Source organism: Spea bombifrons, chromosome 2, assembly GCF_027358695.1.
Source record: "Spea bombifrons isolate aSpeBom1 chromosome 2, aSpeBom1.2.pri, whole genome shotgun sequence".
Lineage (NCBI taxonomy): Eukaryota > Metazoa > Chordata > Amphibia > Anura > Pelobatidae > Spea > Spea bombifrons.
Window position 1 is genome coordinate 139,612,867 of NC_071088.1, and position 25,134 is coordinate 139,638,000.

Below are 25,134 nucleotides of genomic sequence, written 5' to 3' on the forward strand. Positions count from 1 at the left end.
TGTGGAGGTAAGACCGTTCATGAAATAATGAATGACGACGACACACAGGTATGAAAGCAACACAAACGTATTCTCCATTTATAACCGCTCAAACCACTTGTATTTCCCTCCTCAAAGTAATCTACAACCTGGATAATAGAAAATACCCCTAGCTAAGCGATGGTGCGCTTGATGGGGCCTGGAGTGATGGGAGTAGCACTTCCCATTTTTTCGGCTTTGAAAGGAAAGCACTTGTTGTCGATGATGATTTCTGTCTGACTTTTCAAACAGCAGCTGGACCCGGATATCGCGGCGACCTTGCTGTAAGGCTCCTCTCTGCGTGGAAGGCAACCTGTTTCATCGGTCTGCTCAGGCTGAGTCTCTATCCTCCGAGTCTGATGCTGCGCTCTTATGCCGGAGTCCTGGCTCGTATATTCAGTCATCGGGCAGGGACGGCGTTTGCTTTTTCTGTATTCTCTACAATCTCTGCATGTCCTTCTCTGAGAGGGGCTTTCACTCGGGCTTCCCTACAAACCTCAGTCTGCTTGTATCAAAACAGGACCGCAGGGGCTCTCCTCACTCTCCACAGCCCCCTCTTTCAGCCAACGTCGCTCCTCTTTTCCAGCTCATGGGAAAATTGCTATTGGATGGGAAGCTGGCTTCTCCCATAAAGTCATTTGCCAGCTAGTCCTTAAGCATGCTGAATGTTGTAGTCCCCGTGAGGTTTACTCTGCGCATTTTTTATTTTTGTGTTATACATTCAGGAGTACATTTCTATTTTTTTCTCTGGGAGATGTATTAAAAAGGCATGACATACAGGGCTATAAATAGAATAACATTAATATTTTGGAGCTTCTTGATCCAAGGAGAATTATTTGCACAGTTGTTTGTCAGAAAGAAGTTCAATGTAATTAGGAGTAGATTGCAGAGGTTTTTCATAACTGGACGGCACGTCTGATGATATCATGTTGGCATCATTGGTTTTTCTAAGTAATTTCTTACTCGTGGCTCCAAACAGTGTTATTTTTCACAGGACAGTCCTGATTTTCAGGCATTGTCCTGCTAGCTGCTCCGGGGCAGTGGGGATCATGAGCCGGTTGGGGAGATCACCAGCCCAAGGCAGTGAAAAGCAACAGAGGTTTCTTGTTGCAGCACAGACCTCCATTGCAGCTCTCAAGTGACCACCTTGTGGTGCTAGCATCGCATGGAGGTTGCTATAGTAAGAAAGGTGGGTGGCTAGGCCATCGGGACCAGCAGTGCCCATCTCCTGTCATAAATGCCACACAGGTGGCCTGATTTGGACGCCTGATATGTTGGGGGGGGGTCGATTTTATCTTGTTTGCAGCTCCGCTTTCCTTAATTATATCTGTTGTGATAAATAGTTTTGCCAGAGACCCTGCAATGTATTTTTTGCACTAAGGGATCTTTCCTGCACTGTTATTGGTGACATATCAGGAATATTATTTTTCTATATGCCCTACTTAAGAATAGAACATCAGAATCCAACCCAGTTTTATCCATGGGGCAAATCTAGAATATGAAAATACACCTTTTTGGCTTTCTCTCTGCTACCCGTACTTTTCTGTGTTATTTTTTTTTCTTTTCTAAAAATGTGTAATTTTAAAACCATCCTGTAGATGGTGGAAACGCTGCACGGCACAAAGCAATTAATTTCCCTACTGAGGTCAAACTAATGGTTTATGATGTTAATGTGGGGCCAATTCTAGCAGGTGGAACACAACAAACTCCCTGTATTCTAGAAACCCAGAAGGATTCAGTCTTCCAAGTTCCAACCGTGTTAAAGAAACAGGCAGGTGTGTTCTTTTTCTAAGACCTTACTGATGCAAATAGTGTTAGTCTCTGCCTTAGTCCAACTGTCGAGACCTAATCCAAAGGCAGCTAACCGGGACTGTCCAGCAAAAAAGGGACACTTGGGAGTTATGTTGTTAATTCCATGCTAATACCCCTGTATATTCCTCATATTATATATTATATACTCTCCCCCCGTATAACTAATCCCGTCCTTATAACCCGTTATATCCCTGTATATTCCTCATATTATATATTATACACTCTCCCCCCCATATAACTAATCCCGTCCTTACAACCCGTTATATCCTGTACATTCCTCATATTATATATTATATACTCTCCGGCTGTATAACTAATCCCGTCCTTATAACCCGTTATATCCTGTATATTCCTCATATTATATATTATATACTCTCCCCCGTATAACTAATCCCGTCCTTATAACCCGTTATATCCCTGTATATTCCTCATATTATATATTATATACTCTCCGGCCGTATAACTAATCCCGTCCTTATAACCCGTTATATCCCTGTATATTCCTCATATTATATATTATATACTCTCCGGCCGTATAACTTATCCCGTCCTTATAACCCGTTATATCCTGTATATTCCTCATATTATATATTATATACTCTCCGGCCGTATAACTAATCCCGTCCTTATAACCCGTTTAGGGCTGCAACTAACGATTATTTTAATAATCGATTAGTTGGCCGATTATTTTGTCGATTAATCGATTAATCGGATAAAAAAAATAATGTATTTTAAATTGAAGAAAAATTGCAATAAAAAACGTACAATTAACACTTTCATCTCTTTATTGCAATGGCCTCTCTCTATTCACCTTCTTATTTTACTGACATAATAATAAAAGCTACAAGAACCCAAACACGGTGTTTCTCAAACCAGGTTTTAATACAAAGTTATTAGTAAATATTAATTCATATGTTAACTATTTTCATATTTAATAAAAACTGAGAAAAAAGCCTTTTGATTAAATTTTTTTATTTACCAAACTGCCCCCAGTTATGCACATCTGACCCCCAGCTTGCCACTCTGCCCCCATATATGCCTTATACCTCTTATATGCCAGATTCCACTGTGCCCCCTGATATGCCACTGTGCCCCCTGATATGCCTTATACTCCTTATATGCCAGTGATATGCAACTGTGCCCCCTGATATACCTTTTACCCCCAGATATGCCTAATATCCATATGCCTTATACCCCCTATATGCCTTAAAAATTCATAATACCCCCCATACACCACTATAACTCACCCATACACCACTCTGCCTCCTCCCCCCCTCCCATACACCACTCTGCCTCCTCCCCCCCTCCCATACATCACTTTGGCTCCTCCCCTACCATACATCACTTTGCCTCCTCCCCTCCCATACATCACTTTGGCTCCTCCCCCTCCCATACTCCACTCTGCCTCCTCCCATACACCACTCTGGCTCCTCCCATACACCACTCTGGCTCCTCCCCCTCCCTTACATCACGTTGGCTCCTCCCCCTCCCATACATCACTTTGCCTCCTCCCCCCTCCCATACTCAACTCTGCCTCCTCCCCCCTCCCATACTCCACTCTGCCTCCTGTGAACCTCCGTTTCTGACAAGACACCAGGGAGCCGGGTAGAGAGGCAGAGTGGCGTATGAGAGGGGGAGGAGCCAGAGTGGTGTATTGGAGGGTGGCTCCCATACACCCCTCTGACTCCTCCCCCCTCCCATACACCGCTCTGCCTCTCTTCCCGGCTCCGTTACTGAAGGCACTTTCACTGCAGCTTCATAGAAGCCACAGTGTAAGTGAAGGGCAGTAACGGAGTCTGTCTGTGCGATGCTGACCCTCACCGGATGACAGAGAGGATGATTCTCACATCGCACAGACAGACTCCGTTACTGCCCTTCACTTACACTGAGGCTTCTATGAAGCTGCAGGGAAAGTACCTTCAGTAAGGGTGCCGGGTAGAGAGGCAGAGTGATGTATGGGAGGGGGGAGGAGGCAGATGGGAGGGGGAGAGAGACGGAAGTGAGAGACCTGCCGACAGTGAGGGGAATCCAGGTCCCCTGCAGCGTTGCGGGGGATCTGGATTCCGGTGTTATAATCCGATCTCTGTTTGAGGTCGGATTATATAAGGAGAGGAGTTTTTCAGAGCATTTGCTCTGAAAAAAACCTCTTTTTATAATCGATAAAAATCGATCCGATTAATCGATAATGAAAATCGTTGACAACGATTTTCATTATCGATTATTATCGATTTTATCGATTAGTTGTTTCAGCCCTAAACCCGTTATATCCTGTATATTCCTCATATTATATATTATATACTCTCCGGACGTATAACTAATCCCGTCCTTATAACCCGTTATATCCTGTATATTCCTCATATTATATATTATATACTCTCCGGCCGTATAACTAATCCCACCCTTATAATCCATTACATCACTGTATATTCCTCATATTATATATTATATACTCTCCGGCCGTATAACTAATCCCGTCCTTATAACCCGTTATATCCCTGTATATTCCTCATATTATATATTATATACTCTCCGGCCGTATAACTAATCCCGTCCTTATAACCCGTTATATCCTGTATATTCCTCATATTATATATTATATACTCTCCCCCGTATAACTAATCCCGTCCTTATAACCCGTTATATCCTGTATATTCCTCATATTATATATTATATACTCTCCCCCCGTATAACTAATCCCACCCTTATAACCCGTTATATCCTGTATATTCCTCATATTATATATTATATGCTCTCCTCCCCGTATAACTAATCCCGTCCTTATAACCCGTTATATCCTGTATATTCCTCATATTATATATTATATACTCTCCTCCGTATAACTAATCCCGTCCTTATAACCCGTTATATCCTGTATATTCCTCATATTATATATTATATACTCTCCCCCCCGTATAACTAATCCTGTCCTTATAACCCGTTATATCCTGTATATTCCTCATATTATATATTATATACTCTCCCCCCGTATAACTAATCCTGTCCTTATAACCCGTTATATCCTGTATATTCCTCATATTATATATTATATACTCTCCCCCCGTATAACTAATCCCGTCCTTATAACCCGTTATATCCTGTATATTCCTCATATTATATATTATATACTCTCCGGCCGTATAACTAATCCCATCCTTATAACCCGTTATATCCTGTATACTCCTCATATTATATATTATATACTCTCCCCCCGTATAACTAATCCCGTCCTTATAACCCGTTATATCCTGTATATTCCTCATATTATATATTATATACTCTCCGGCCGTATAACTAATCCCGTCCTTATAACCCGTTATATCCTGTATATTCCTCATATTATATATTATATACTCTCCCCCGTATAACTAATCCCGTCCTTATAACCCGTTATATCTCTGTATTTTCTTCTTTGCAAATAAATAATCTAGCCCATATGTAAAAGACTTATAACCTGAGAAGTATGAGTGGTTTCTGTTTATTCTTTATCCACGTACTGAATATAAAACTGTGTTCAAAAACTCAGTTCTTGTGCAAAATGGTGAAAGGAGAGCGATTGGATAAATTAATTGGTTGCTCTGGTTCTTAGACTTAACTAAAACGATTTTTCCCCCCAAAAAACACTTAATATACCGTAGCAAGCTTGTGATACTGTTGAATTTTAATTTAACTAATTTTTACAGCCAAGAGAAAATCCCTGGAAAAATTCCAGAGTTCATACCGGCCAACGAGCAGAGAATGATATCCAGGACGGCAACGTCACATTATCGGGGTAGCTCTGGAGGGCAGGAAGCATGGGGCGGGGGGGGGGGTGTTAAATTGGTGGAACAATTGAATGTTCCTGTGTCTTGGTATGCTGTAGCATTAACATTACCCTTCATTGGAAATAAGGGTCCCAAACCCCGAAAAGCAGCCCCAGACCATTACCCTTCCTCGTCCAAACTTTATGGCAGAAGGCACTATGCATTCCGGCAGGTAGAGTTCTCCTGGCGCCCGCCCGATGGTTGGCATTGCACGTTATATATATCTCTTCGGTTTGTGTCCAGCTACGGACACCCATTTCATGAAGCTCCGCCCACACAGGGCTTGCGCCGATGTTGCATTCGTAGGTAGTTTGAAAGTTAACAATCATTTATATGCTCTAAACTCGTCTACCCCACTCTCCAAGTGTGAGTGTGGTCTACCACTCAGTGGCTGAGCCCTTTCTTCTATGTCACAATAGTATTGCTTACAGAGGACCGGGACAAAAGGTGGCATCCTATGACAGCGCCACGTTTTAGAGTCACTGAACGCTTCGGCCAATCCGCTGCCAACGTCTATCTATGGAGACGGCTGCCTGTTAGCAATGGATAGGGCTGAAACACCTAAACTCCGTAATCACAAGGGGGGGTGCATACCTTTGGTCATGGTTTGTGTAACCAAGCGACTTGGAATGGGTTTTAATTTTCACCGTTTAATGTATAAAGCCATTTCTATACACATTATCAGGCCTTTTATAGTAATGCAGTGAAGGTATTAAAAATGCATGGGAGAGGGCTCCTGAATCTAAGACAAGACCACGGCCGATTAAAGGCCCCCCTTTTATTTTTAAACGAACTGGTTGTACCGATCAAAAATAATTTGTTAATGTGTGATATGTAGGCAGATTGTTTGTGCTAGCGTCTTTGTTTTACAGAATAAATAAAAACCACACCATTTATTACAAATGAGCATTTAATATTTATTATATATATACATTCATCTCATTAGTAAAACATTGTAATTTTTCATCGGACAATCATACAATAAAAATTGCACTTTTCCCAAATACGCATGCCCGCATTACGAAATTAACACTGATTATAGCTCCTTTAAATACAGAGGACGTTCTGACAGAAGAGGCGGGCGAACCAAGGACGGCAGAAACTAAGGCAAAGTAGATTTCAGTTTATGCACCCAAAAAAACCAAAACTGGGGTAACCACTAAAAATTGCATTGGTTGTGCTTTTAGAAAGGGGAAAAAAGTTTTACCAAAGCCAAAGAAACTGCATAAAGGGTTCAGAAGATCCATCTCAAGGAAAATCTCAGTCAGGAGGAGCCAAACGCCAGGGGACTCGATCCGTAGACATACCTTTGTATAAAACCCAGGAACTCGTACTTTCCTAATCTGTCCAAATAGAACATTTGAGTGCAGCTGGAGATTTACTGTAAAGCAAACCGGTTGCTATACGCTTAACTTCCTTCTGCACCCAGTAGGATCAGCGGTCTACCAACATGGCTTCCAACTCCTAAAGGATAGGAACATCCGATAAGGGAAGGAAACGTTAGAAGACCCTATCTGGGAGCTGAAGACTTGGACCTTTCCCTGGAATTTAAACGCTAATATCACTGAAGACCACATGTAGAAGACATGGTCCACCAGCCAAATCCACCGGCTACTTGCACCCCTCGAGGGCACCCGGGACCCAGGCACTAGTCAATACCAATGCCAAGACATCGGTTTACCATCGGAGGTCTACTAGGACGGCGGCAGGACGTTTTCTACTCATTGGCTGTTCAAACGATCTTTGGAGTTCCAGACGCACCATGGGCTGAAGATTGCATACCTTTGCCAACCAAACCGCATGGCGATGGAAACTCAAGGCCAGAAGCCATATATTTTAACCGCTCGGCCGGTTACGCACACTTCCGGTTACTGTATAAGTTTCTTTTAAGTGCTACAGATCAGAAACTCACATGAACGGTTCCCACCAACACACTCCGGATTAAATCCCGAGAGGCTCATCGGGATTCAACCAAACCAGGAGAGCGTTTGGCACGAGAAACAGCAATACTTGCAGAAAAGAAAAAAAATATACAAAAAGTTTAGTGTTCTGGAGACCTAAACTGCTGTAGAGCGCTACATTTGGTATTAAATCTAGATGACTTGTACTCCACCCCCCCACCTCGCACATTCTAACACCAATTCACACGGCTTTACTCGAGAAACTCGCTCAGAGTAAAAGAAATCCTCTTTAGAAGGAAAAGAAAAATAAAATCTACGGAACGTGACACAGAAATGCTTGAACTGGAGAAAGTAGAGAGGTCATGCGAGGCGAACGGCGTTACCGAGAGGAGCAGATACCGAACGTTACGGCTTCCAACAGCAGTCCGAGTAAAATTTTTTTTTTCTCTTTTTCTTTTGCTAAATACATTCCAAAAAAAAGGACAAACACGATTGCTGTCAAGGTGAAAAATCGCTTTCAATCGTTGAGCCCATCAGTTGATTTCCAGCACCTCGGTCTCCTGGAGGCCGTACTTGGTCTTATACTTGTCGAAGAGTTTCAGAAGAGCGTTGAGATACATTCCGTGATACAGATCCACGTCTTTCTGGCTTGGGTTTTCCATTTTGGGAACTGTAATCGGCTCGCCAACTGCAAGGGGGGAAAAATAAAGAGGATATTGCTTCTAGAATCTGGACCGTTAGCAATTCTACACAATAGGCCGGTGACCCTCGTCTACATAACGGTAAAATTACCAAAGCAACGGGACACACTGAACATTTAACGGGTTTCCAGAACCACTCGTGGCAATGCTAGTTATTCCAGTGGAACGCCTGCTTTCCAGTAACAATTTTTAGGAGGACGGGCTTTGTGCAGCTTTTTGAGAAGACTCCATGAGTCCCTGTTAAGTCCCAATGAGTTAAATGAGAACACGGCCCAGGGTCTCAATTTAGGCCAAAAAAGATTTTTTAGAGGACAAACATTGACAGTGAAATATTATGAGACTCTGCATGACCTCAGAAGCCCGTTCGTCAAAAATAAATAATCCGAACATCGGTATCATCAACCCATATGTCAAACGGAGCACGATAAAAACCTACCAACAGTGTTTATGGGCGCTGCATAAGGCACCAGACCCCAGCTGTCTGACGAGAAGAAACCACAGCCGTGGAAGACGCATGGGGCAAAACCGATGTACTTCTGGAACTTCCTCTGTATCCACCGACCCCAAGAGCCTTCTTCAAACACCACCTGCTTATACGCTTCATTCTCACCGAATGAGTAGATGGGAACGAGGTCGGCCCTGCGACGTATAAAGATACATTAAACTCACAGGCTCAATAAGTCACATGCGTATCTGTACGTCACCGCGGTCAGCATCCGCTTACCCGTGCTGCAGGGCGATCTTTACAAAGCCTTTTCTTTGTTTTAACGTGACCACGTTTCTCCCCGGCGTACAGTTCAGGGACTCGGCGGCTCCACCAACAACTATAACTACAGCATTTCCGGTGCCATTTTTGGACAGAATGTAGTCTATAGCATCCCGATCAACCGGACATATACCTGCAAGATGGGATAAATAGCTTCAATCACTCTAAATAGTAGATTCTAAAACCTCTTATTTCAATCTTTTAAGATAATATGGTTCAACTTTGGTACGATGATTACTTTATTGGAAGGGTGGTAGATAAGTGGAACTGCTTCCCAGCAGAAGTGGTAGAGGGTAATACAGCAAGGGGATTTAGACATGCATGGGATAGACATACAGCTCCTGAATCTAAGACGAGACCCAATTAATGTTTGAGTCTTTACAGCAGGGGAAACGGACGGCGAGATAACAGAGACCCAAGAAGTTTTATTTAGTTATGTTAATGTTTTGTCTGGTAACGGTCGCTTTAACAGAGACGGCTCAAGGACTGAACTTCACAGACAACATTACCAAAGCATAATAGGTTTCATATCAAGCCTAAAATAGCCTGTAGTTAGGGAACTTTGCCAATAGCGTTTAACGTAAGATTTCGGAAGCTTGCCAACCTCAAAGTTCCGGCGACGGCTTTGTCAAGGTCAAGCAGCGCTGCCATTTAACTACCTAGGACTCTGCGAAGCACCTGGCATGCCGCAGACAAGAGCAGAAATTAAAGCTGGAACGGCATATACCCCGGATCATGATAGAACATTCTCCTGCCCTGGCTGTGGATGATTTTTTTCTTAACCTCCGTGATTTGGAGGGGGGGGGGGTTGGACACTGACCTCCCGACATCAAGTAGTCCCGTAGCACCGGCATGCGGAAATTCCCAGCCAGCGTGGCGAGATAAGGCTTGATCCCTGGGAACTTTTTCGACACGTTGGTGGCTTCCGTGCCAAAGTTACAGAACGCTCCCAGGCACATTATTCCGTGAGGATGGTAGCCGAAAATATAGTTCCTGCTAGGAAGCAGGTTGTGCGTTTTAACCAGCTGAAAGAGAGAGATAATATAAATATATAATCCTTAAATAGGGATATCCCAAAGGAATAACATTTAAATTCAGTGTCCGATTTATTAAGATCTGGTTTGGTTACCTGCAGAAACCGCACGGCCTCTCAACGATCACAAACACGCAGATAAGGACAGAAAGCACAAAGGCCAACTCTGTTATCACCTGCGGCGTTTACAGCCCAGACGAGCCACGGGCAGAACGCGTTGGGCAGGTAGCGGGGGACCTTGAGCCACTCGGGAAATCTATTGAAGCAAAGTCCTCGCAAACAGCTAAAACACGATACTCTGCCCATCTTTAACCAGAAGCTTCACTTAGAGCATAGGTGGGCCGTATGAGGGTCTTGAATGAATGCACCAGAGCAAGTAAGCGGTGGGGGGGGCAGGGGGGAGATATAAAGTGTGAGATATATATATATATATATACTCTGCCTATAGGTTTGTAGAATATTGTTAAAGCTTCATCATTTAATTTGATGTTCAAGTATTTTTATTTTTTAAGTTTTTTTTATTTATTTATTTATTTTACGGTGGGGGGGGGGGTTCTAGATCACCACAGCAGCAGACAATTATCCTGCCAATGGGTTGCCACGGCAATATGAAGTTTTTGAAACTTTGTACCAAAGTTATCCCCTGCTGACTCTAGCAAACAACGCTCATAAACAGTAGCCCAGAGTACAGAGCCGTGCACTTTACCCTTTCATCACCTATTAAGGCCAAAGTAATAAAAAATGTGTCATTTTCTCCAGTTATTGAGATTAAGCCGCTGTCCATTTACATTCATCGAGCGGAGAATAATTTCGAGGTCAGAGTACGAAGGGCAGACGATATGCAACGCTGTATCCAACGAGCGCGTTTCCCCGGCACACGTATTAAACGTATGGACGTGTATGCATTAAATCTCCCCCCCATTTAGAATACAAATCCCCCGGATGTAGTACATTAACATATTAATTAAAGCTGCCTTAAACCAATCCCGTCGATGAACATTTGAACTAATATACAAGCAGTCATATATAATGAATATAATATTAATGGCCGAGTAACGAGCACCTCTATGAACTCCAGAACACCGCAGAGCAGTTATCGTGGCCCAAACTACCAGACGAGCTCACCGAGTCCTTACACTAAACGATATAACGAGTCCTAATCGACCAGAGATCCCCTCGGACTAATTTAGGCTCATAGTAAAAGGGACCTCATAAGCATCGCCATAAAGCATCAGCTCAGTGCGGTGATTGAGCCGGGGAAAGTCGGCGACGGCGGCTCCAGGTTCTCTTTTTAATGTAGAGACACCTTTTAAAGCCCAAATATCTCACGGCAACTCTGGTTCTTTGACTCTAAACCCAAAAGACGACATCGTCTCATGATTTAATAAGTCATGTTGGACAGCGCGGGAATTTCTCTTACTTACCCTTATTGGGAAATAGTCTCTGAAGTAACGCCAGACAGCCCAATTCCGGACCCACGTGGATCGCCTCCCACCTAGGATAGGGATAGACATTTTAACCAAAAAGGTGTGGTTTTATTTTTATGCTTTATTCAGAACCCGTGATGTTATAAAGCACGTTCTGCCAACGCAGCAGATGGCCAGCTCTAAACTCTGGGTCGCTTCAGAACCCGGCGCCATTCTGGTCCGGTGTATTCCTACGGCACAGACTGCACCGGAGCCCCGCATTTCCAGATAGAAAGGGTGGGACGCGATGTACCCCTAAGAAGCAGCGCACGTCAAATACGGAGACAAGTGGGGCAAAGTCCAGCGAGAGCGATTACATAAAATCAGATGACGCCAATATAGGAAGTCATAAAGAAAAACCGGCGCTAGGCATAGTAAAGGAAGCCGACGTCACAGAATTAAAGATCCCGGACCACTGACGGAGCCGTATGCCTGTCCCATGGATATTTAATACCCTCAGTATTACCCTCTACCACTTCTGCTGGGAGGCTGCTCCACTTATCTACCACCCCCTCATTAAAGTAAAGCTTCCTCACATTACATCTCAGCCTGTAACCCCGTAGTTCTAGATTATGGTCTTTTGTTCCATCATTTTTCCTCCCCCCCAGTTCTCTTGTGCGCCATTACATTAGAGCCATTTGCCTAGGCTCGACCCCTCTTGGCTGGAAGTTGCCGGCTCTCCCATAACCCCGCCCCTTGGGGGAATTGATTGATTGATGGGTACGAAGCTCTAGCTTGTGCTGCTTTAACACAACTCACCTTTACGAGGAGTATTCCAGTCAAACACCAGCCAAGCGAGGTATACGGCCGCGATGACCCAGCAGTCCGTGCAGAAGACGTACAGGAGGACCGCAGTGCAGGTGACCCCTGGGACCAGCAGAAAATTAACCAATTTACAGATTAAATACTTTATGCCGGAGTCGGGAAACGTGCCGTTACCAGATCCGCGGCGTTACTAATTTATCACCGCGCAACGAGCAGCCATGGCATCGGGTATCACCTTAGATTAGATACCGGTTACCGTGTTAGCCTGCCCTATGGGTGCCATAATAGACTAATAGACGGTTAGCTACAAAAAAAGGACTAATCATTTTATCCCCCCCCCCCGGGGTTTGGGGTTCATCCAGACATATTTAGGGCGAAAGCCGCAGCCCCTCCAACTCTAAGCGCACGCGGCTTATTTATTATAATAATAACCCAAAACGTACCCATTATCAGGAAGCTGACGACCCACTGCAGGACGGAGATGATCTGGAGATGCCGCTCCACCCTGGATTTGTCGAGCCAGGGCACGGAGGCCAAGTCGTGGACGGCGGAGAGGATGCTGGAGCCGGTACCTGGAACAGAAGAGCGGCGGCGGGGAGCCGCGGTTACTGCGTGCGCCGGGACGGGGTCAGCAAGGGGCAGAAAAATCTGCATTTCATAAATCACACAATCCGACGGTCCATCAGACCCAGTCGCTCCAGCTAGGCCGACATTTTAGATCTATGCTGCTTGTATGAAGACTGTTAACCCTTTCACCTGTAAGGTCGCAGGGGTTAAGGCTTCCCTCTTCTCCAAGACTCATGCCATAGCCAGAGGTCCTGCCATTAAATCAACGACAGCACTTTCCGCGCATGCACAGCTTAACACGCGTGTCATTTACCGAGTAGTTCTATACGAAAGGCGAAATCACGACGTGTATGTTTAGTCATGACCGTTGTACCCACATACATTAGATCTACAGCCCCTTGTATTCTTACTGGAACATGTTCCATCATACAATAGTGACGCATCACTCAAACACAGAGTTTAAATCAGGGAGCTTCTCAGCCGTCACCTGTGTGCAAGCAGGGTATTCAACCAACACACTGTATGTCGGTCATGTGGGGATGACGCGCTGCCCTTGAACGCTGGCAGGAGTTCCCGTCACCAGGCGTATTGCGTGTCACCGCGCTGTTTATTTCCTACGCGCTCATAGAAATATTTATAAAGTCATTTTCTGCACGCGCGGGGCAGGGAGACACAGGAGGGGATGGAAAAAGGAACGAGATCCGAGTCATCTGGATTTTCCACGCCTGGACGCGACTAAACGTTCATGCGCACGACGGAAAGAACGGCTGGAAACTTTCTGATCGGACGCTTCATCCCCTGAACGCTCCGATATTGGCCCCAAGATCACACCGGCCCCCCGATTTTAATGCTAGAGAGTCCTGAATCAAAGGCATAGACGCTAATTCTCTTTACAGGCAAGTAGAACCCGCTGGCAGATCAGGCCCCCCCCCCCATCTAGATTCAGGAGCTGTACGTCTATCCCATGCATGTTTAATACCCTCACTGTATTACCCTCTACCACTTCTGCTGGGAGGCTGTTCCACTTATCTACCACCCTCTGCGTAAAGTAGGGAACAGGTCTCCAGCTGGACACCTCTGTTCTAGAAAACAGGAGCTATGCATGGTGGACGATACCCCTGATTCTGCGCAGGATACCACTATATTAACGACAGAGGCGTACAATGTATAGATTGGCAGGGGGATACAGACAGTTGAAGTGTGTATACCGGAGACCAGGAGGGGGTGGGCTTTTCACTAACAGGAGGGATGTTTGTAGAAAGAGTTAAACTCCCCACCATCACTGCGCAGGAAGGACAAGGTTGGCCGTCTATAACGCATACAACGAGAGATTTAACACTTACATCACCGAGTTATCTATACATGATACAGGGGCCGGCTCGCCGATTTATCTATACATTATACAGGGGGCCGGCTCAACCCTTCCTGCAGGAGAAGCCCTCTGGGGTAACGCAGTGTGATATCTTTCCTGCAGTTTAGTGAATAGACCCCCCCCGCATTACATCAGGACTCGCGTCTCCGCATCACGTCTCGATCCCCCGGTATAAATCACGCCAAGGTCCTCCAGAGATTTCACAATCGTTATTCCTGTTAAACCAAGGATGGGGCTTTTAACCGAAACGCTGGAGAGCGTTAAAAACTATTTAAAAAAAATCTAACCTGCGCAAACAGTTAAGGGGGTCGCCTAACGCTTCTTAACCCTTTCAGTACTAGAGATGCAGTTGTCATGCTTGTATCGCTTAACAGCAAAGTACAAAGTTACTGTGTTACAAATAATGTAATCCAATGTACTTTTTTTTGGGGGGGGGGGGCGACACAATATACGTTATCCAGTAAATTCGTTAAATTATCTGCTGCTGCCGGGGCTGGAAGAGCAGTCTTTATTTTTTGTGAAGCTTTATATAGTCCATTCACAGACAGTTATAATACAGAACATCGTATGGTCATAATGCGATTCCGTTAATAATTAAAAATAAGGTTATTTCGCACCAGAATATAAGAAAATAAATAAAAACCTATTCATAAACCAGATCATTACTCCAACAACAGAGTGCTTGCCTCTACCACCTCTGCTGGCAGTCCATTCCAGAGTTGAATTTGAACATCACTGGGTTTTTATAGAAAGATGCAAGTGCAGGGAATCGCATCCTAGCAGAGTTGGTGGCGGCAGCCTCTGTCAGACAGCAGCAGGGGTTTAGCTACATCTGAAGTTAGGTATCCAGGTGTCCGATGGAATTCTTATGGACAGCGTGATGCTCAGTTTAACACAGAAATATAGAATCTGCCCGAAACCCGAGTCAATCCTTCGTATTGGGTCAGGAGTTATATGCAGGTTTAAATTCCCTTCCTGTGTTAGCCTCTACCACCTCTGCTGGGAGGCTGTTTTTTTCTACAATAATGTTTATGTGCGAGGTTGAAAAATCATAAAAAAAAGCCTCAAGATATATAGCTATGCACAGGATTGGCCAACAAGTTTTACTGCAATACTAGCCGCACCAGTGCTAGGACAGCCAAGGGTCACATGGAGACAATTTCAAGCCCATGGGTCCTGGCATCAGCCTTGGAGGGCAGGCCTGGCACTCGGTGTTAAAAGAAGCACACCTCCAGCTACCTATACACAACACGTTCCATACCGAACAAGCCGAGTGTCCAGTAAACAATTACTCGCCGAGATTAGCCAGCGGATAAGCCATCGCCATAACAGGGGGGGCAACCAGAATCCTCAACCACTTTAAATTCCCAGTAGGGGGTACGAACAAGAAGGCTGCTACCCACATTCAGGGGTTAAAAATAATTAAAAAAAAAAAAAAAAAAAAAAGCAATTTATCTAAAATGTCCTCCAGAAATTGAGCTAAACACAATGGCATTGGTAACATCCTGTCAATAACATGACAGGTGAGTTACATTAGATTGTAAGCTCTGCGGGCAAGAGAATGCAGTATCCACCAATAATACAACTCCCACCATCTAGACCCTTCCATGGACACCTCGTTACCACCTGCTATAGGAGCGGGACAGGAATGTGTATTATAGAGAACAACAATAATCTGGTTGCATACCTTATATTCAGAAAGAATAAATAATAAAATAAAAAACCACAACCAAGAAGCAAGCCATGCATACATAGCAACCGGTAATTACCAAGACTTATGGATACAATGCATCCACCCATATAGATCGTTACACAAGCATTTGGGAAGTAGATTTAATCAGTGTTATATTATATAATTATCATTAAAAAACAGATTATTATTATTGATACAGTGCATCCAACACGAATATAGATTGCTGTATATTTAACCCTTAATAAAACAACAACATGGTGAACAAGCTCAGCATATAATTGCAGCTAATAGGAGAAATTATTAACCCTCCGTGTACCAGAGGGCAGATGATAAATGAAATAGAATATAGGTAGGTGTTATATGATACATATCCAACTGCACACAGGGGGCAGGTTAATGACCCCCTAACAGGTAAACAGCTCGTTGCTGGCTCACATACCCCCTGAGCCCAGGGTATACCTCCCAAAACGGGACCTTACCCCTTAGTACCCCGGAATAGGCTGCGATGATGGTTTTCATGGCTGCGCTGGGGGGTCTTTCTCAGCACACGAGAGGCAGACAGCTCAGACCCCGGCCACCGACCGAGCAGCTCTGACACCAGCAGCCGCCGCTCCCGCTTTATATAGCAGCCAGCACAGGCGGACTCAACCAACAGACGGCAGGGGGAGGGGGGACGCGGGGATCACCTGCCAGTCCTCCGGTCCAGAGGGTAAATAATGCAGAGATGTGGCCGGGTTCTGGCATGCGGGGTGCTGGCCAGCTGGCGACAGTAACGGCAGCAGCTGAGTGTCAGGGAGCAGGTGCTAGCCCGAGACCTCCTGCATGGTGCTTACCTGCTAGCCCCCTACTGCATCATACCCGCCTGCTAGCCCCTTACTGCATAATACCTGCCTGCTAGCCTCCTACTAAATAATACCTGCGTGCTAGCCCCTTACTGCATAATACCTGCCTGCTAGCCCCCTACTGCATAATACCTGCCTGCTAGCCCCCTACTGCATAATACCTGCCTGCTAGCCCCCTACTGCATAATACTTACCTGCTAGCCCCCTACTGCATAATACCTGCCTGCTAGCCCCCTACTGCATAATACCTGCCTGCTAGCCCCTTACTGCATAATACCTGCCTGCTAGCCCCCTACTGCATAATACTTACCTGCTAGCCCCCTACTGCATAATACCTGCCTGCTAGCCCCACACTGTATAATACCTGCCTGCTAGCCCCCTACTGCATAATACTAGCCTGCTAGCCCCCGACTGCATAATACTAGCCTGCTAGCACCCTACTGCATAATACCTGGCTGCTAGCCCCCTACTGCATAATACTAGCCTGCTAGCCCCCTACTGCATAATACTAGCCTGCTAGCCTCACACTGTATAATACCTGCCTGCTAGCCCCCTACTGCATAATACCTGCCTGGTAGCCCCACACTGTATAATACCTGCCTGCTAGCCCCACACTGTATAATACTTACCTGCTAGCCCCCTACTGCATAATACCTGCCTGCTAGCCCCCTACTGCATAATAACTGCCTGCTAGCCTCCTACTGCATAATACCTGCCTGCTAGCCCCCTACTGCATAATAACTGCCTGCTAGCCTCCTACTGCATAATACCTGCCTGCTAGCCTCCTACTGCATAATACTTACCTGCTAGCCCCCTACTGCATAATACCTGCATGCTAGCCTCCTACTGCATAATACTAGCCTGCTAGCCCCACACTATATAATACCTGCCTGCTAGCCCCCTACTGCATAATACTTACCTGCTAGCCCCACACTGTATAAAACCTGCCTGCTAGCCTCCTACTGCATAATACCTGCCTGCTAGCCCCCTACTGCATAATACCTGCCTGCTAGCCTCCTACTGCATAATACCTGCCTGCTAGCCCCCTACTGCATAATACTTACCTGCTAGCTTCTTACTGTATAAAACCTGCCTGCTAGCCCCACACTGTATAACGAGTGCCTGCTAGCCCCCTTTTGCATTTTGCTTGCTTGCTAGCCCATTGCTGTATGGTGACTGTCTACTAGCCTCCTGCTGCATAATGCTTGCCAACCAATCCTTTTTCAGCGTGGCCATACATATTCACCAAACTATACATACTTGGCACATACAGGGGCTTAGTTAGGACAAAGACTGACCAACGACAGCAGGACGGACCTTAACGGCGACGGCGCGCCTCGGCTTCATATACGTGTTTTCAGAAATACTGCCGACGATCGCAAACATATCAGCAGCCGGCGATTACACGTCACTGAGCCGCCGGCACTATATACAGTAATATAACCCCCCGCGCTGTATACAGTAATATAACCCCCAGCGCTGTATACAGTAATTACCCCCAGCGCTGTATACCGTAATATAACCCCCAGTGCTGTATACAGTAATATAACCCCCAGCGCTGTATACAGTAATATAACCCCCCAGCGCTGTATAGAGTAATATAACCCCCCAGCGCTGTATACAGTAATATAACCCCCAGCGCTGTATACAATAATATAACCCACCAGCGCTATATACAGTAATATAACCCCCCCAGCGCTGTATACAGTAATATAACCCCCCAGCGCTGTATACAGTAATATAACCCCCAGCGCTGTATACAGTAATATAACCCCCCAGCGCTGTATACAGTAATATAACCCCCAGCGCTGTATACAGTAATATAACCCCCCAGCACTGTATACAGTAATATAACCCCCCAGCGCTGTATACAGTAATATAACCCCCCAGCGCTGTATACAGTAATATAACCCCCAGCGCTGTATACAGTAATATAACCCCCCAGCGCTGTATACAGTAATATAACCCCCAGCACTGTATACAGTAATATAACCCCCCAGCGCTGTATAGAGTAATATAACCCCCCAGCGCTGTATACAGTAATATAACCCCCAGCGCTGTATACAATAATATAACCCACCAGCGCTATATACAGTAATATAACCCCCCCCAGCGCTGTATACAGTAATATAACCCCCCAGCGCTGTATACAGTAATATAACCCCCAGCGCTGTATACAGTAATATAACCCCCAGCGCTGTATACAGTAATATAACCCCCCAGCGCTGTATACAGTAGTATAACCCCCAGCGCTGTATACAGTAATATAACCCCCCAGCGCTGTATACAGTAATATAACCCCCAGCACTGTATACAGTAATATAACCCCCAGCGCTGTATACAGTAATAACCCCCAGCGCTGTATACAGTAATAACCCCCCAGCGCTGTATACAGTAATATAACCCCCAGCGCTGTATACAGTAATATAACCCCCCAGCGCTGTATACAGTAATATAACCCCCCAGCGCTGTATACAGTAATATAACCCCAGCGCTGTATACAGTAATATAACCCCCAGCACTGTATACAGTAATATAACCCCCAGCGCTGTATACAGTAATATAACCCCCCAGCACTGTATACAGTAATATAACCCCCCAGCGCTGTATACAGTAATATAACCCCCAGCGCTGTATACAGTAATATAACCCCCAGCGCTGTATACAGTAATATAACCCCCAGCACTGTATACAGTAATATAACCCCCAGTGCTGAATACAGTAATATAACCCCCCAGCGCTGTATACAGTAATATAACCCCCCAGCGCTGTATACAGTAATATACCCCCCAGCACTGTATACAGTAATATAACCCCCAGTGCTGAATACAGTAATATAACCCCCAGCGCTGTATACAGTAATATAACCCCCCAGCGCTGTATACAGTAATATAACCCCCAGCACTGTATACAGTAATATAACCCCAGCGCTGTATACAGTAATATAACCCCCCAGCGCTGTATACAGTAATATAACCCCCCAGCGCTGTATACAGTAATATACCCCCCAGCACTGTATACAGTAATATAACCCCCAGTGCTGAATAGTGTTGAATAGAGGGTGAAAATCCAAACGCATGGACCTTTCGCTCCCTCTAATCAAACGTTCTGTTATTGTTCACTGGTTCTGTCAGTGGCGAGTCTGCCCTTCCAGACACAGAGGCTCGCTGGACCCTACTAAATCATCAGTGTAGCCAACGGATCCTACAAAGACTCTTCACAGTGGTTGGCCACCAGCTGGACAACCTTGGAGCTCCAATCTTAGAGGCATACGGCATGGCGTCCTGATGCCTTCCTATTACATAGTGCAGGACGAAGTCCAGGTGGGGTAAAATATTAGTAGTAGAACATCTTCGAGCAGCCTTGCCCGTACCTGATTAGTCCAGGCTGTTAGACTCGCATCCAAATATTATGGTCAACAATGCTTACCCTCGGTGTGAGGACAACGCACTTGCAACACCGTCTGCCTACCTGTTACCTGATTGACCTTAAACTACCAGATTATCCAACATGGAAGGGATTCTTGGCTAGTATAGACCTTGGCATGACTGTAATTGTTGCTCTCCAGCTGAAGCCAGAAGATCAGGATGAGAATAGATTAGAAGCATGCTGGCCGGGGAGGTCGGGCGCCATTTATCCCGGTGGCCAAGTCCACAGAGTAGTCCAGTGTTATAATGTTCCAAAAAACAATTGGCAGGCGATATGCTTGGTGGGCAATATCCAGGCCCATCCTATACACATTTCCCTAAACGGGTGCATTGAAAGCACATATGTGGGCCACAGAAAGGATCCAGAGCGGGCAAATGCTAGATAAAGTTGCCTTATGCTCCTAGTGGCATGATGTGGAATTGCACTTAAACACAAATGCTTGAAGCAATAGCCCAAAATATTCAAATCGGACCCATCTAAGGGGGCAATTGCCCCTTTGCCCTCCTTGTCAACCCTCCCCTACATGCTGACAGAGACTTTAACCATATATTGGCAGTGGGTCATCGGAAGGTGGGACAGTATAGGATCCTAAAGAAAAACATACTGTAGCTTCTTAAATTTCTTTTATTATTATTTATCGTTTATTTCCAAACTGTGTTACATTGTACCCGCCGGATTATTGCGATGGCCAGTCACCCCCATGTGGGTTTTGACCGGAGTCTAGACAGTCGGAAACACATCCAAATATTACGATCAGCAATCATTTGGCCTTGATATCAGGGCAGCGTCCTTTCAACACACCGTCTGTCTGCTAACCATACGAATTCAAACCGGCAAATTACCCAACGTGGAAGGAATTCCTGGCTGGTGCCGAGCCTGACATGTAGGGCCGGATTCGTTTCATCACTTAATGGTCTGTAGGGGATAAGAAGGGTTCTGTGTCATGCTGAGCGCGGGTGGGAAATGTGGAAATTGGGTTAGATGTGGGCAATGTGAAGAATAGCTCTTGGTGTCTCTGGAGAGGAGCAGCCCTTGTAGTCAGTCTTGTGTAAGGGCCGCCATTGGCGTTGGAACAGAAACGTTGGGAAACGCTGACTCAGATTCTGTAGCTTTTCACTTACTTCTGTCTTGTATTTTTCCTTTTTGTTCTCGGTATAAGGTTCCCCCGCCCCAGAGGACGCGTTCCTTCGGGGCTCCTTTAACTTTTTAAAGGGATCTTCCGCCATGTTTTTTTTCCTTGGGCATCAAGACAGAGGACAGGGGTTTAGAGGTGAAAAGGGTTGGTAATAGGACTTGGCTTCAGCGGTATAACAAGATCATAACCAATATACATCTACATATATAACCTATATACATCTACATATAACCTATATACATATATACATATACCCAATATACACCTATATATAATCAATATACATCTACATATAACCTATATACAGCTAAATATAACCTATATACAGCTACATATATAACCTATATACAGCTACATATATAACCTATATACATCTACATATAACCTATATACATCTACATATAACCTATATACAGCTACATATAACCTATATACATCTACATATAACCTATATACAGCTAAATATAACCAATATACATCTACATATAACCTATATACATCTACATATAACCTATATACATCTACATATAACCTATATACAGCTAAATATAACCAATATACATCTACATATAACCTATATACAGCTAAATATAACCAATATACAGCTACATATATAACCTATATACATCTACATATATAACCTATATACATCTACATATAACCTATATACAGCTAAATATAACCAATATACATCTACATATATAACCTATATACATCTACATATAACCTATATACAGCTAAATATAACCAATATACATCTACATATATAACCTATATACATCTACATATAACCTATATACATCTACATATATAACCTATATACATCTACATATAACCTATATACAGCTAAATATAACCAATATACATCTACATATATAACCTATATACATCTACATATAACCTATATACATCTACATATAACCTATATACATCTACATATAACCTATATACATCTACATATAACCTATATACATCTACATATAACCTATATACATATATACATATACCCAATATACACCTATATATAATCAATATACATCTACATATAACCTATATACAGCTAAATATAACCAATATACAGCTACATATATAACCTATATACAGCTACATATATAACCTATATACATCTACATATAACCTATATACATCTACATATAACCTATATACAGCTAAATATAACCAATATACATCTACATATAACCTATATACATCTACATATAACCTATATACATATAACCTATATACATCTACATATAACCAATATACAACTACAAATAACCTATATACATCTACATATAACCTATATACATCTACATATAACCTATATACATCTACATATAACCTATATACAGCTACATATAACCTATATACAGCTACATATAACCTATATACAGCTACATATAACCTATATACATCTACATATAACCTATATACAGCTAAATATAACCAATATACATCTACATATAACCTATATACATCTACATATAACCTATATACATCTACATATAACCTATATACATATACCCAATATACACCTATATATAATCAATATACAGCTACATATAACCTATATACATCTACATATAACCTATATACAGCTAAATATAACCAATATACAGCTACATATAACCTATATACATCTACATATAACCTATATACAGCTACATATAACCTATATACATCTACATATAACCTATATACATCTACATATAACCTATATACAGCTAAATATAACCAATATACACCTATATATAATCAATATACAGCTACATATAACCTATATACATCTACATATAACCTATATACAGCTAAATATAACCAATATACAGCTACATATAACCAATATACATCTACATATAACCTATATACAGCTACATATAACCTATATACATCTACATATAACCTATATACATCTACATATAACCTATATACAGCTAAATATAACCAATATACATCTACATATAACCTATATACATCTACATATAACCTATATACATCTACATATATAACCTATATACATCTACATATAACCTATATACAGCTAAATATAACCAATATACATCTACATATAACCTATATACAGCTAAATATAACCAATATACAGCTACATATATAACCTATATACATCTACATATATAACCTATATACATCTACATATAACCTATATACAGCTAAATATAACCAATATACATCTACATATATAACCTATATACATCTACATATAACCTATATACATCTACATATAACCTATATACAGCTAAATATAACCTATATACAGCTAAATATAACCTATATACATCTACATATAACCTATATACAGCTAAATATAACCAATATACATCTACATATATAACCTATATACATCTACATATAACCTATATACAGCTAAATATAACCTATATACAGCTAAATATAACCTATATACATCTACATATAACCTATATACAGCTAAATATAACCAATATACATCTACATATAACCTATATACATCTACATATAACCTATATACATCTACATATATAACCTATATACATCTACATATAACCTATATACAGCTAAATATAACCAATATACATCTACATATATAACCTATATACATCTACATATAACCTATATACAGCTAAATATAACCAATATACAGCTACATATAACCTATATACATCTACATATAACCTATATACATATATATACATATACCCAATATACACCTATATATAATCAATATACGTCTACATATAACCTATATACATCTACATATAACCAATATACATCTGCAAGCATTTAAGACCATTAAAGTCTCTTCTTCACAGCTGGATGGGAACCCCGTAGTGCCATTTACTGATATATCACATGGTGCTTACTGGTTTCTAGAGGGGCAGCCAGTATTCCAGCTTTTTATCCTGAGATATCAGGAGTGGGACCAATACAGCGTTTTTTGTATGTTAAAATATTTTTCCTTCAAAACCCTTCCAGATTTTTAAAATGCTGAACAACAGGTAGTCAAATAACCCAGAGATCTATTAAAAGTATTACTCTCTGAGTTATAAGTTAAGTACATTAAAATAAGAAAAATACTACAAAATACTTATAGTTAAAAATATATAATTCAATATAATTACCATTAAATCACATATTTAATTCTATATTATTTAATTCTATTTAATTCATTCTTTTAAATCCTAATATTCCCTTAATAAATATAATTTAAAAAAATATATATTTGCAGTCCCCATGCTGTTGAATGTCGCTGGATATCTGATTTTTATTAACGCCATGCTTTGTTCACGTGAAGAAATCTATACTGGAATACAGGTGAAAGGATAAGCACACACGGAAGAGTGCAAGAGAGACCTTCAATGATGTAACCGTCCCGATACTTTCTGCACAGCTGTCTCATTAGAAGCCGGGGGCTGAAGCTTCGCCCTCTCACCCATTACTTAAAAAAAAGAGTCGGCTGAGTTCGTTCAAATAAAAATCCGAGCATCTTGTTAAGTAAAGAACCGAAAAGTAGAGATTCGAACTTTAATTCTAGCAGAGGGAGAATATTCCGTAGGATTTTCAGATTTTTTTTTTTAAAAAAAAATCTGAATTTTATGGCAAATAAATGGTTAAACCTCTTAAAGGTTCCACCTACTCGCCCTTAGAAACGTCATTTTTAGTTACTGTTCGCGGCTCGAACCTTTCCCAGAAATAATTCGTTAATCGGGTAAAATGTTGCGTTATTCATGAATCTTTAGGGAATGCTTAATCGTCATGTGACACAAAAGCAGGCACTGATAGGCTGTTGCCGTAGAAAGTGAAAAAAATGTATGTGGTTAAAAGCCCATAGTAAAG

General features: G+C 42.7%; 1 protein-coding gene across 1 annotated transcript; it reads right to left on the bottom strand.

The window, feature by feature from the left end:
* Nucleotides 1–8,027: 8,027 nt before the first annotated feature.
* On the bottom strand, nucleotides 8,028–16,478 carry DGAT2 (diacylglycerol O-acyltransferase 2). Its single transcript, XM_053456721.1, has 8 exons — nucleotides 16,374–16,478; nucleotides 12,706–12,834; nucleotides 12,257–12,364; nucleotides 11,456–11,526; nucleotides 9,819–10,023; nucleotides 8,957–9,131; nucleotides 8,669–8,871; nucleotides 8,028–8,219 (listed from the first exon to the last, which is right to left on the bottom strand). Exons 1-8 carry the CDS (start codon nucleotides 16,411–16,413, stop codon nucleotides 8,065–8,067), a joined length of 1,086 nt encoding a protein of 361 aa, XP_053312696.1. The 5' UTR covers nucleotides 16,414–16,478; the 3' UTR covers nucleotides 8,028–8,064.
* Nucleotides 16,479–25,134: the final 8,656 nt, after the last annotated feature.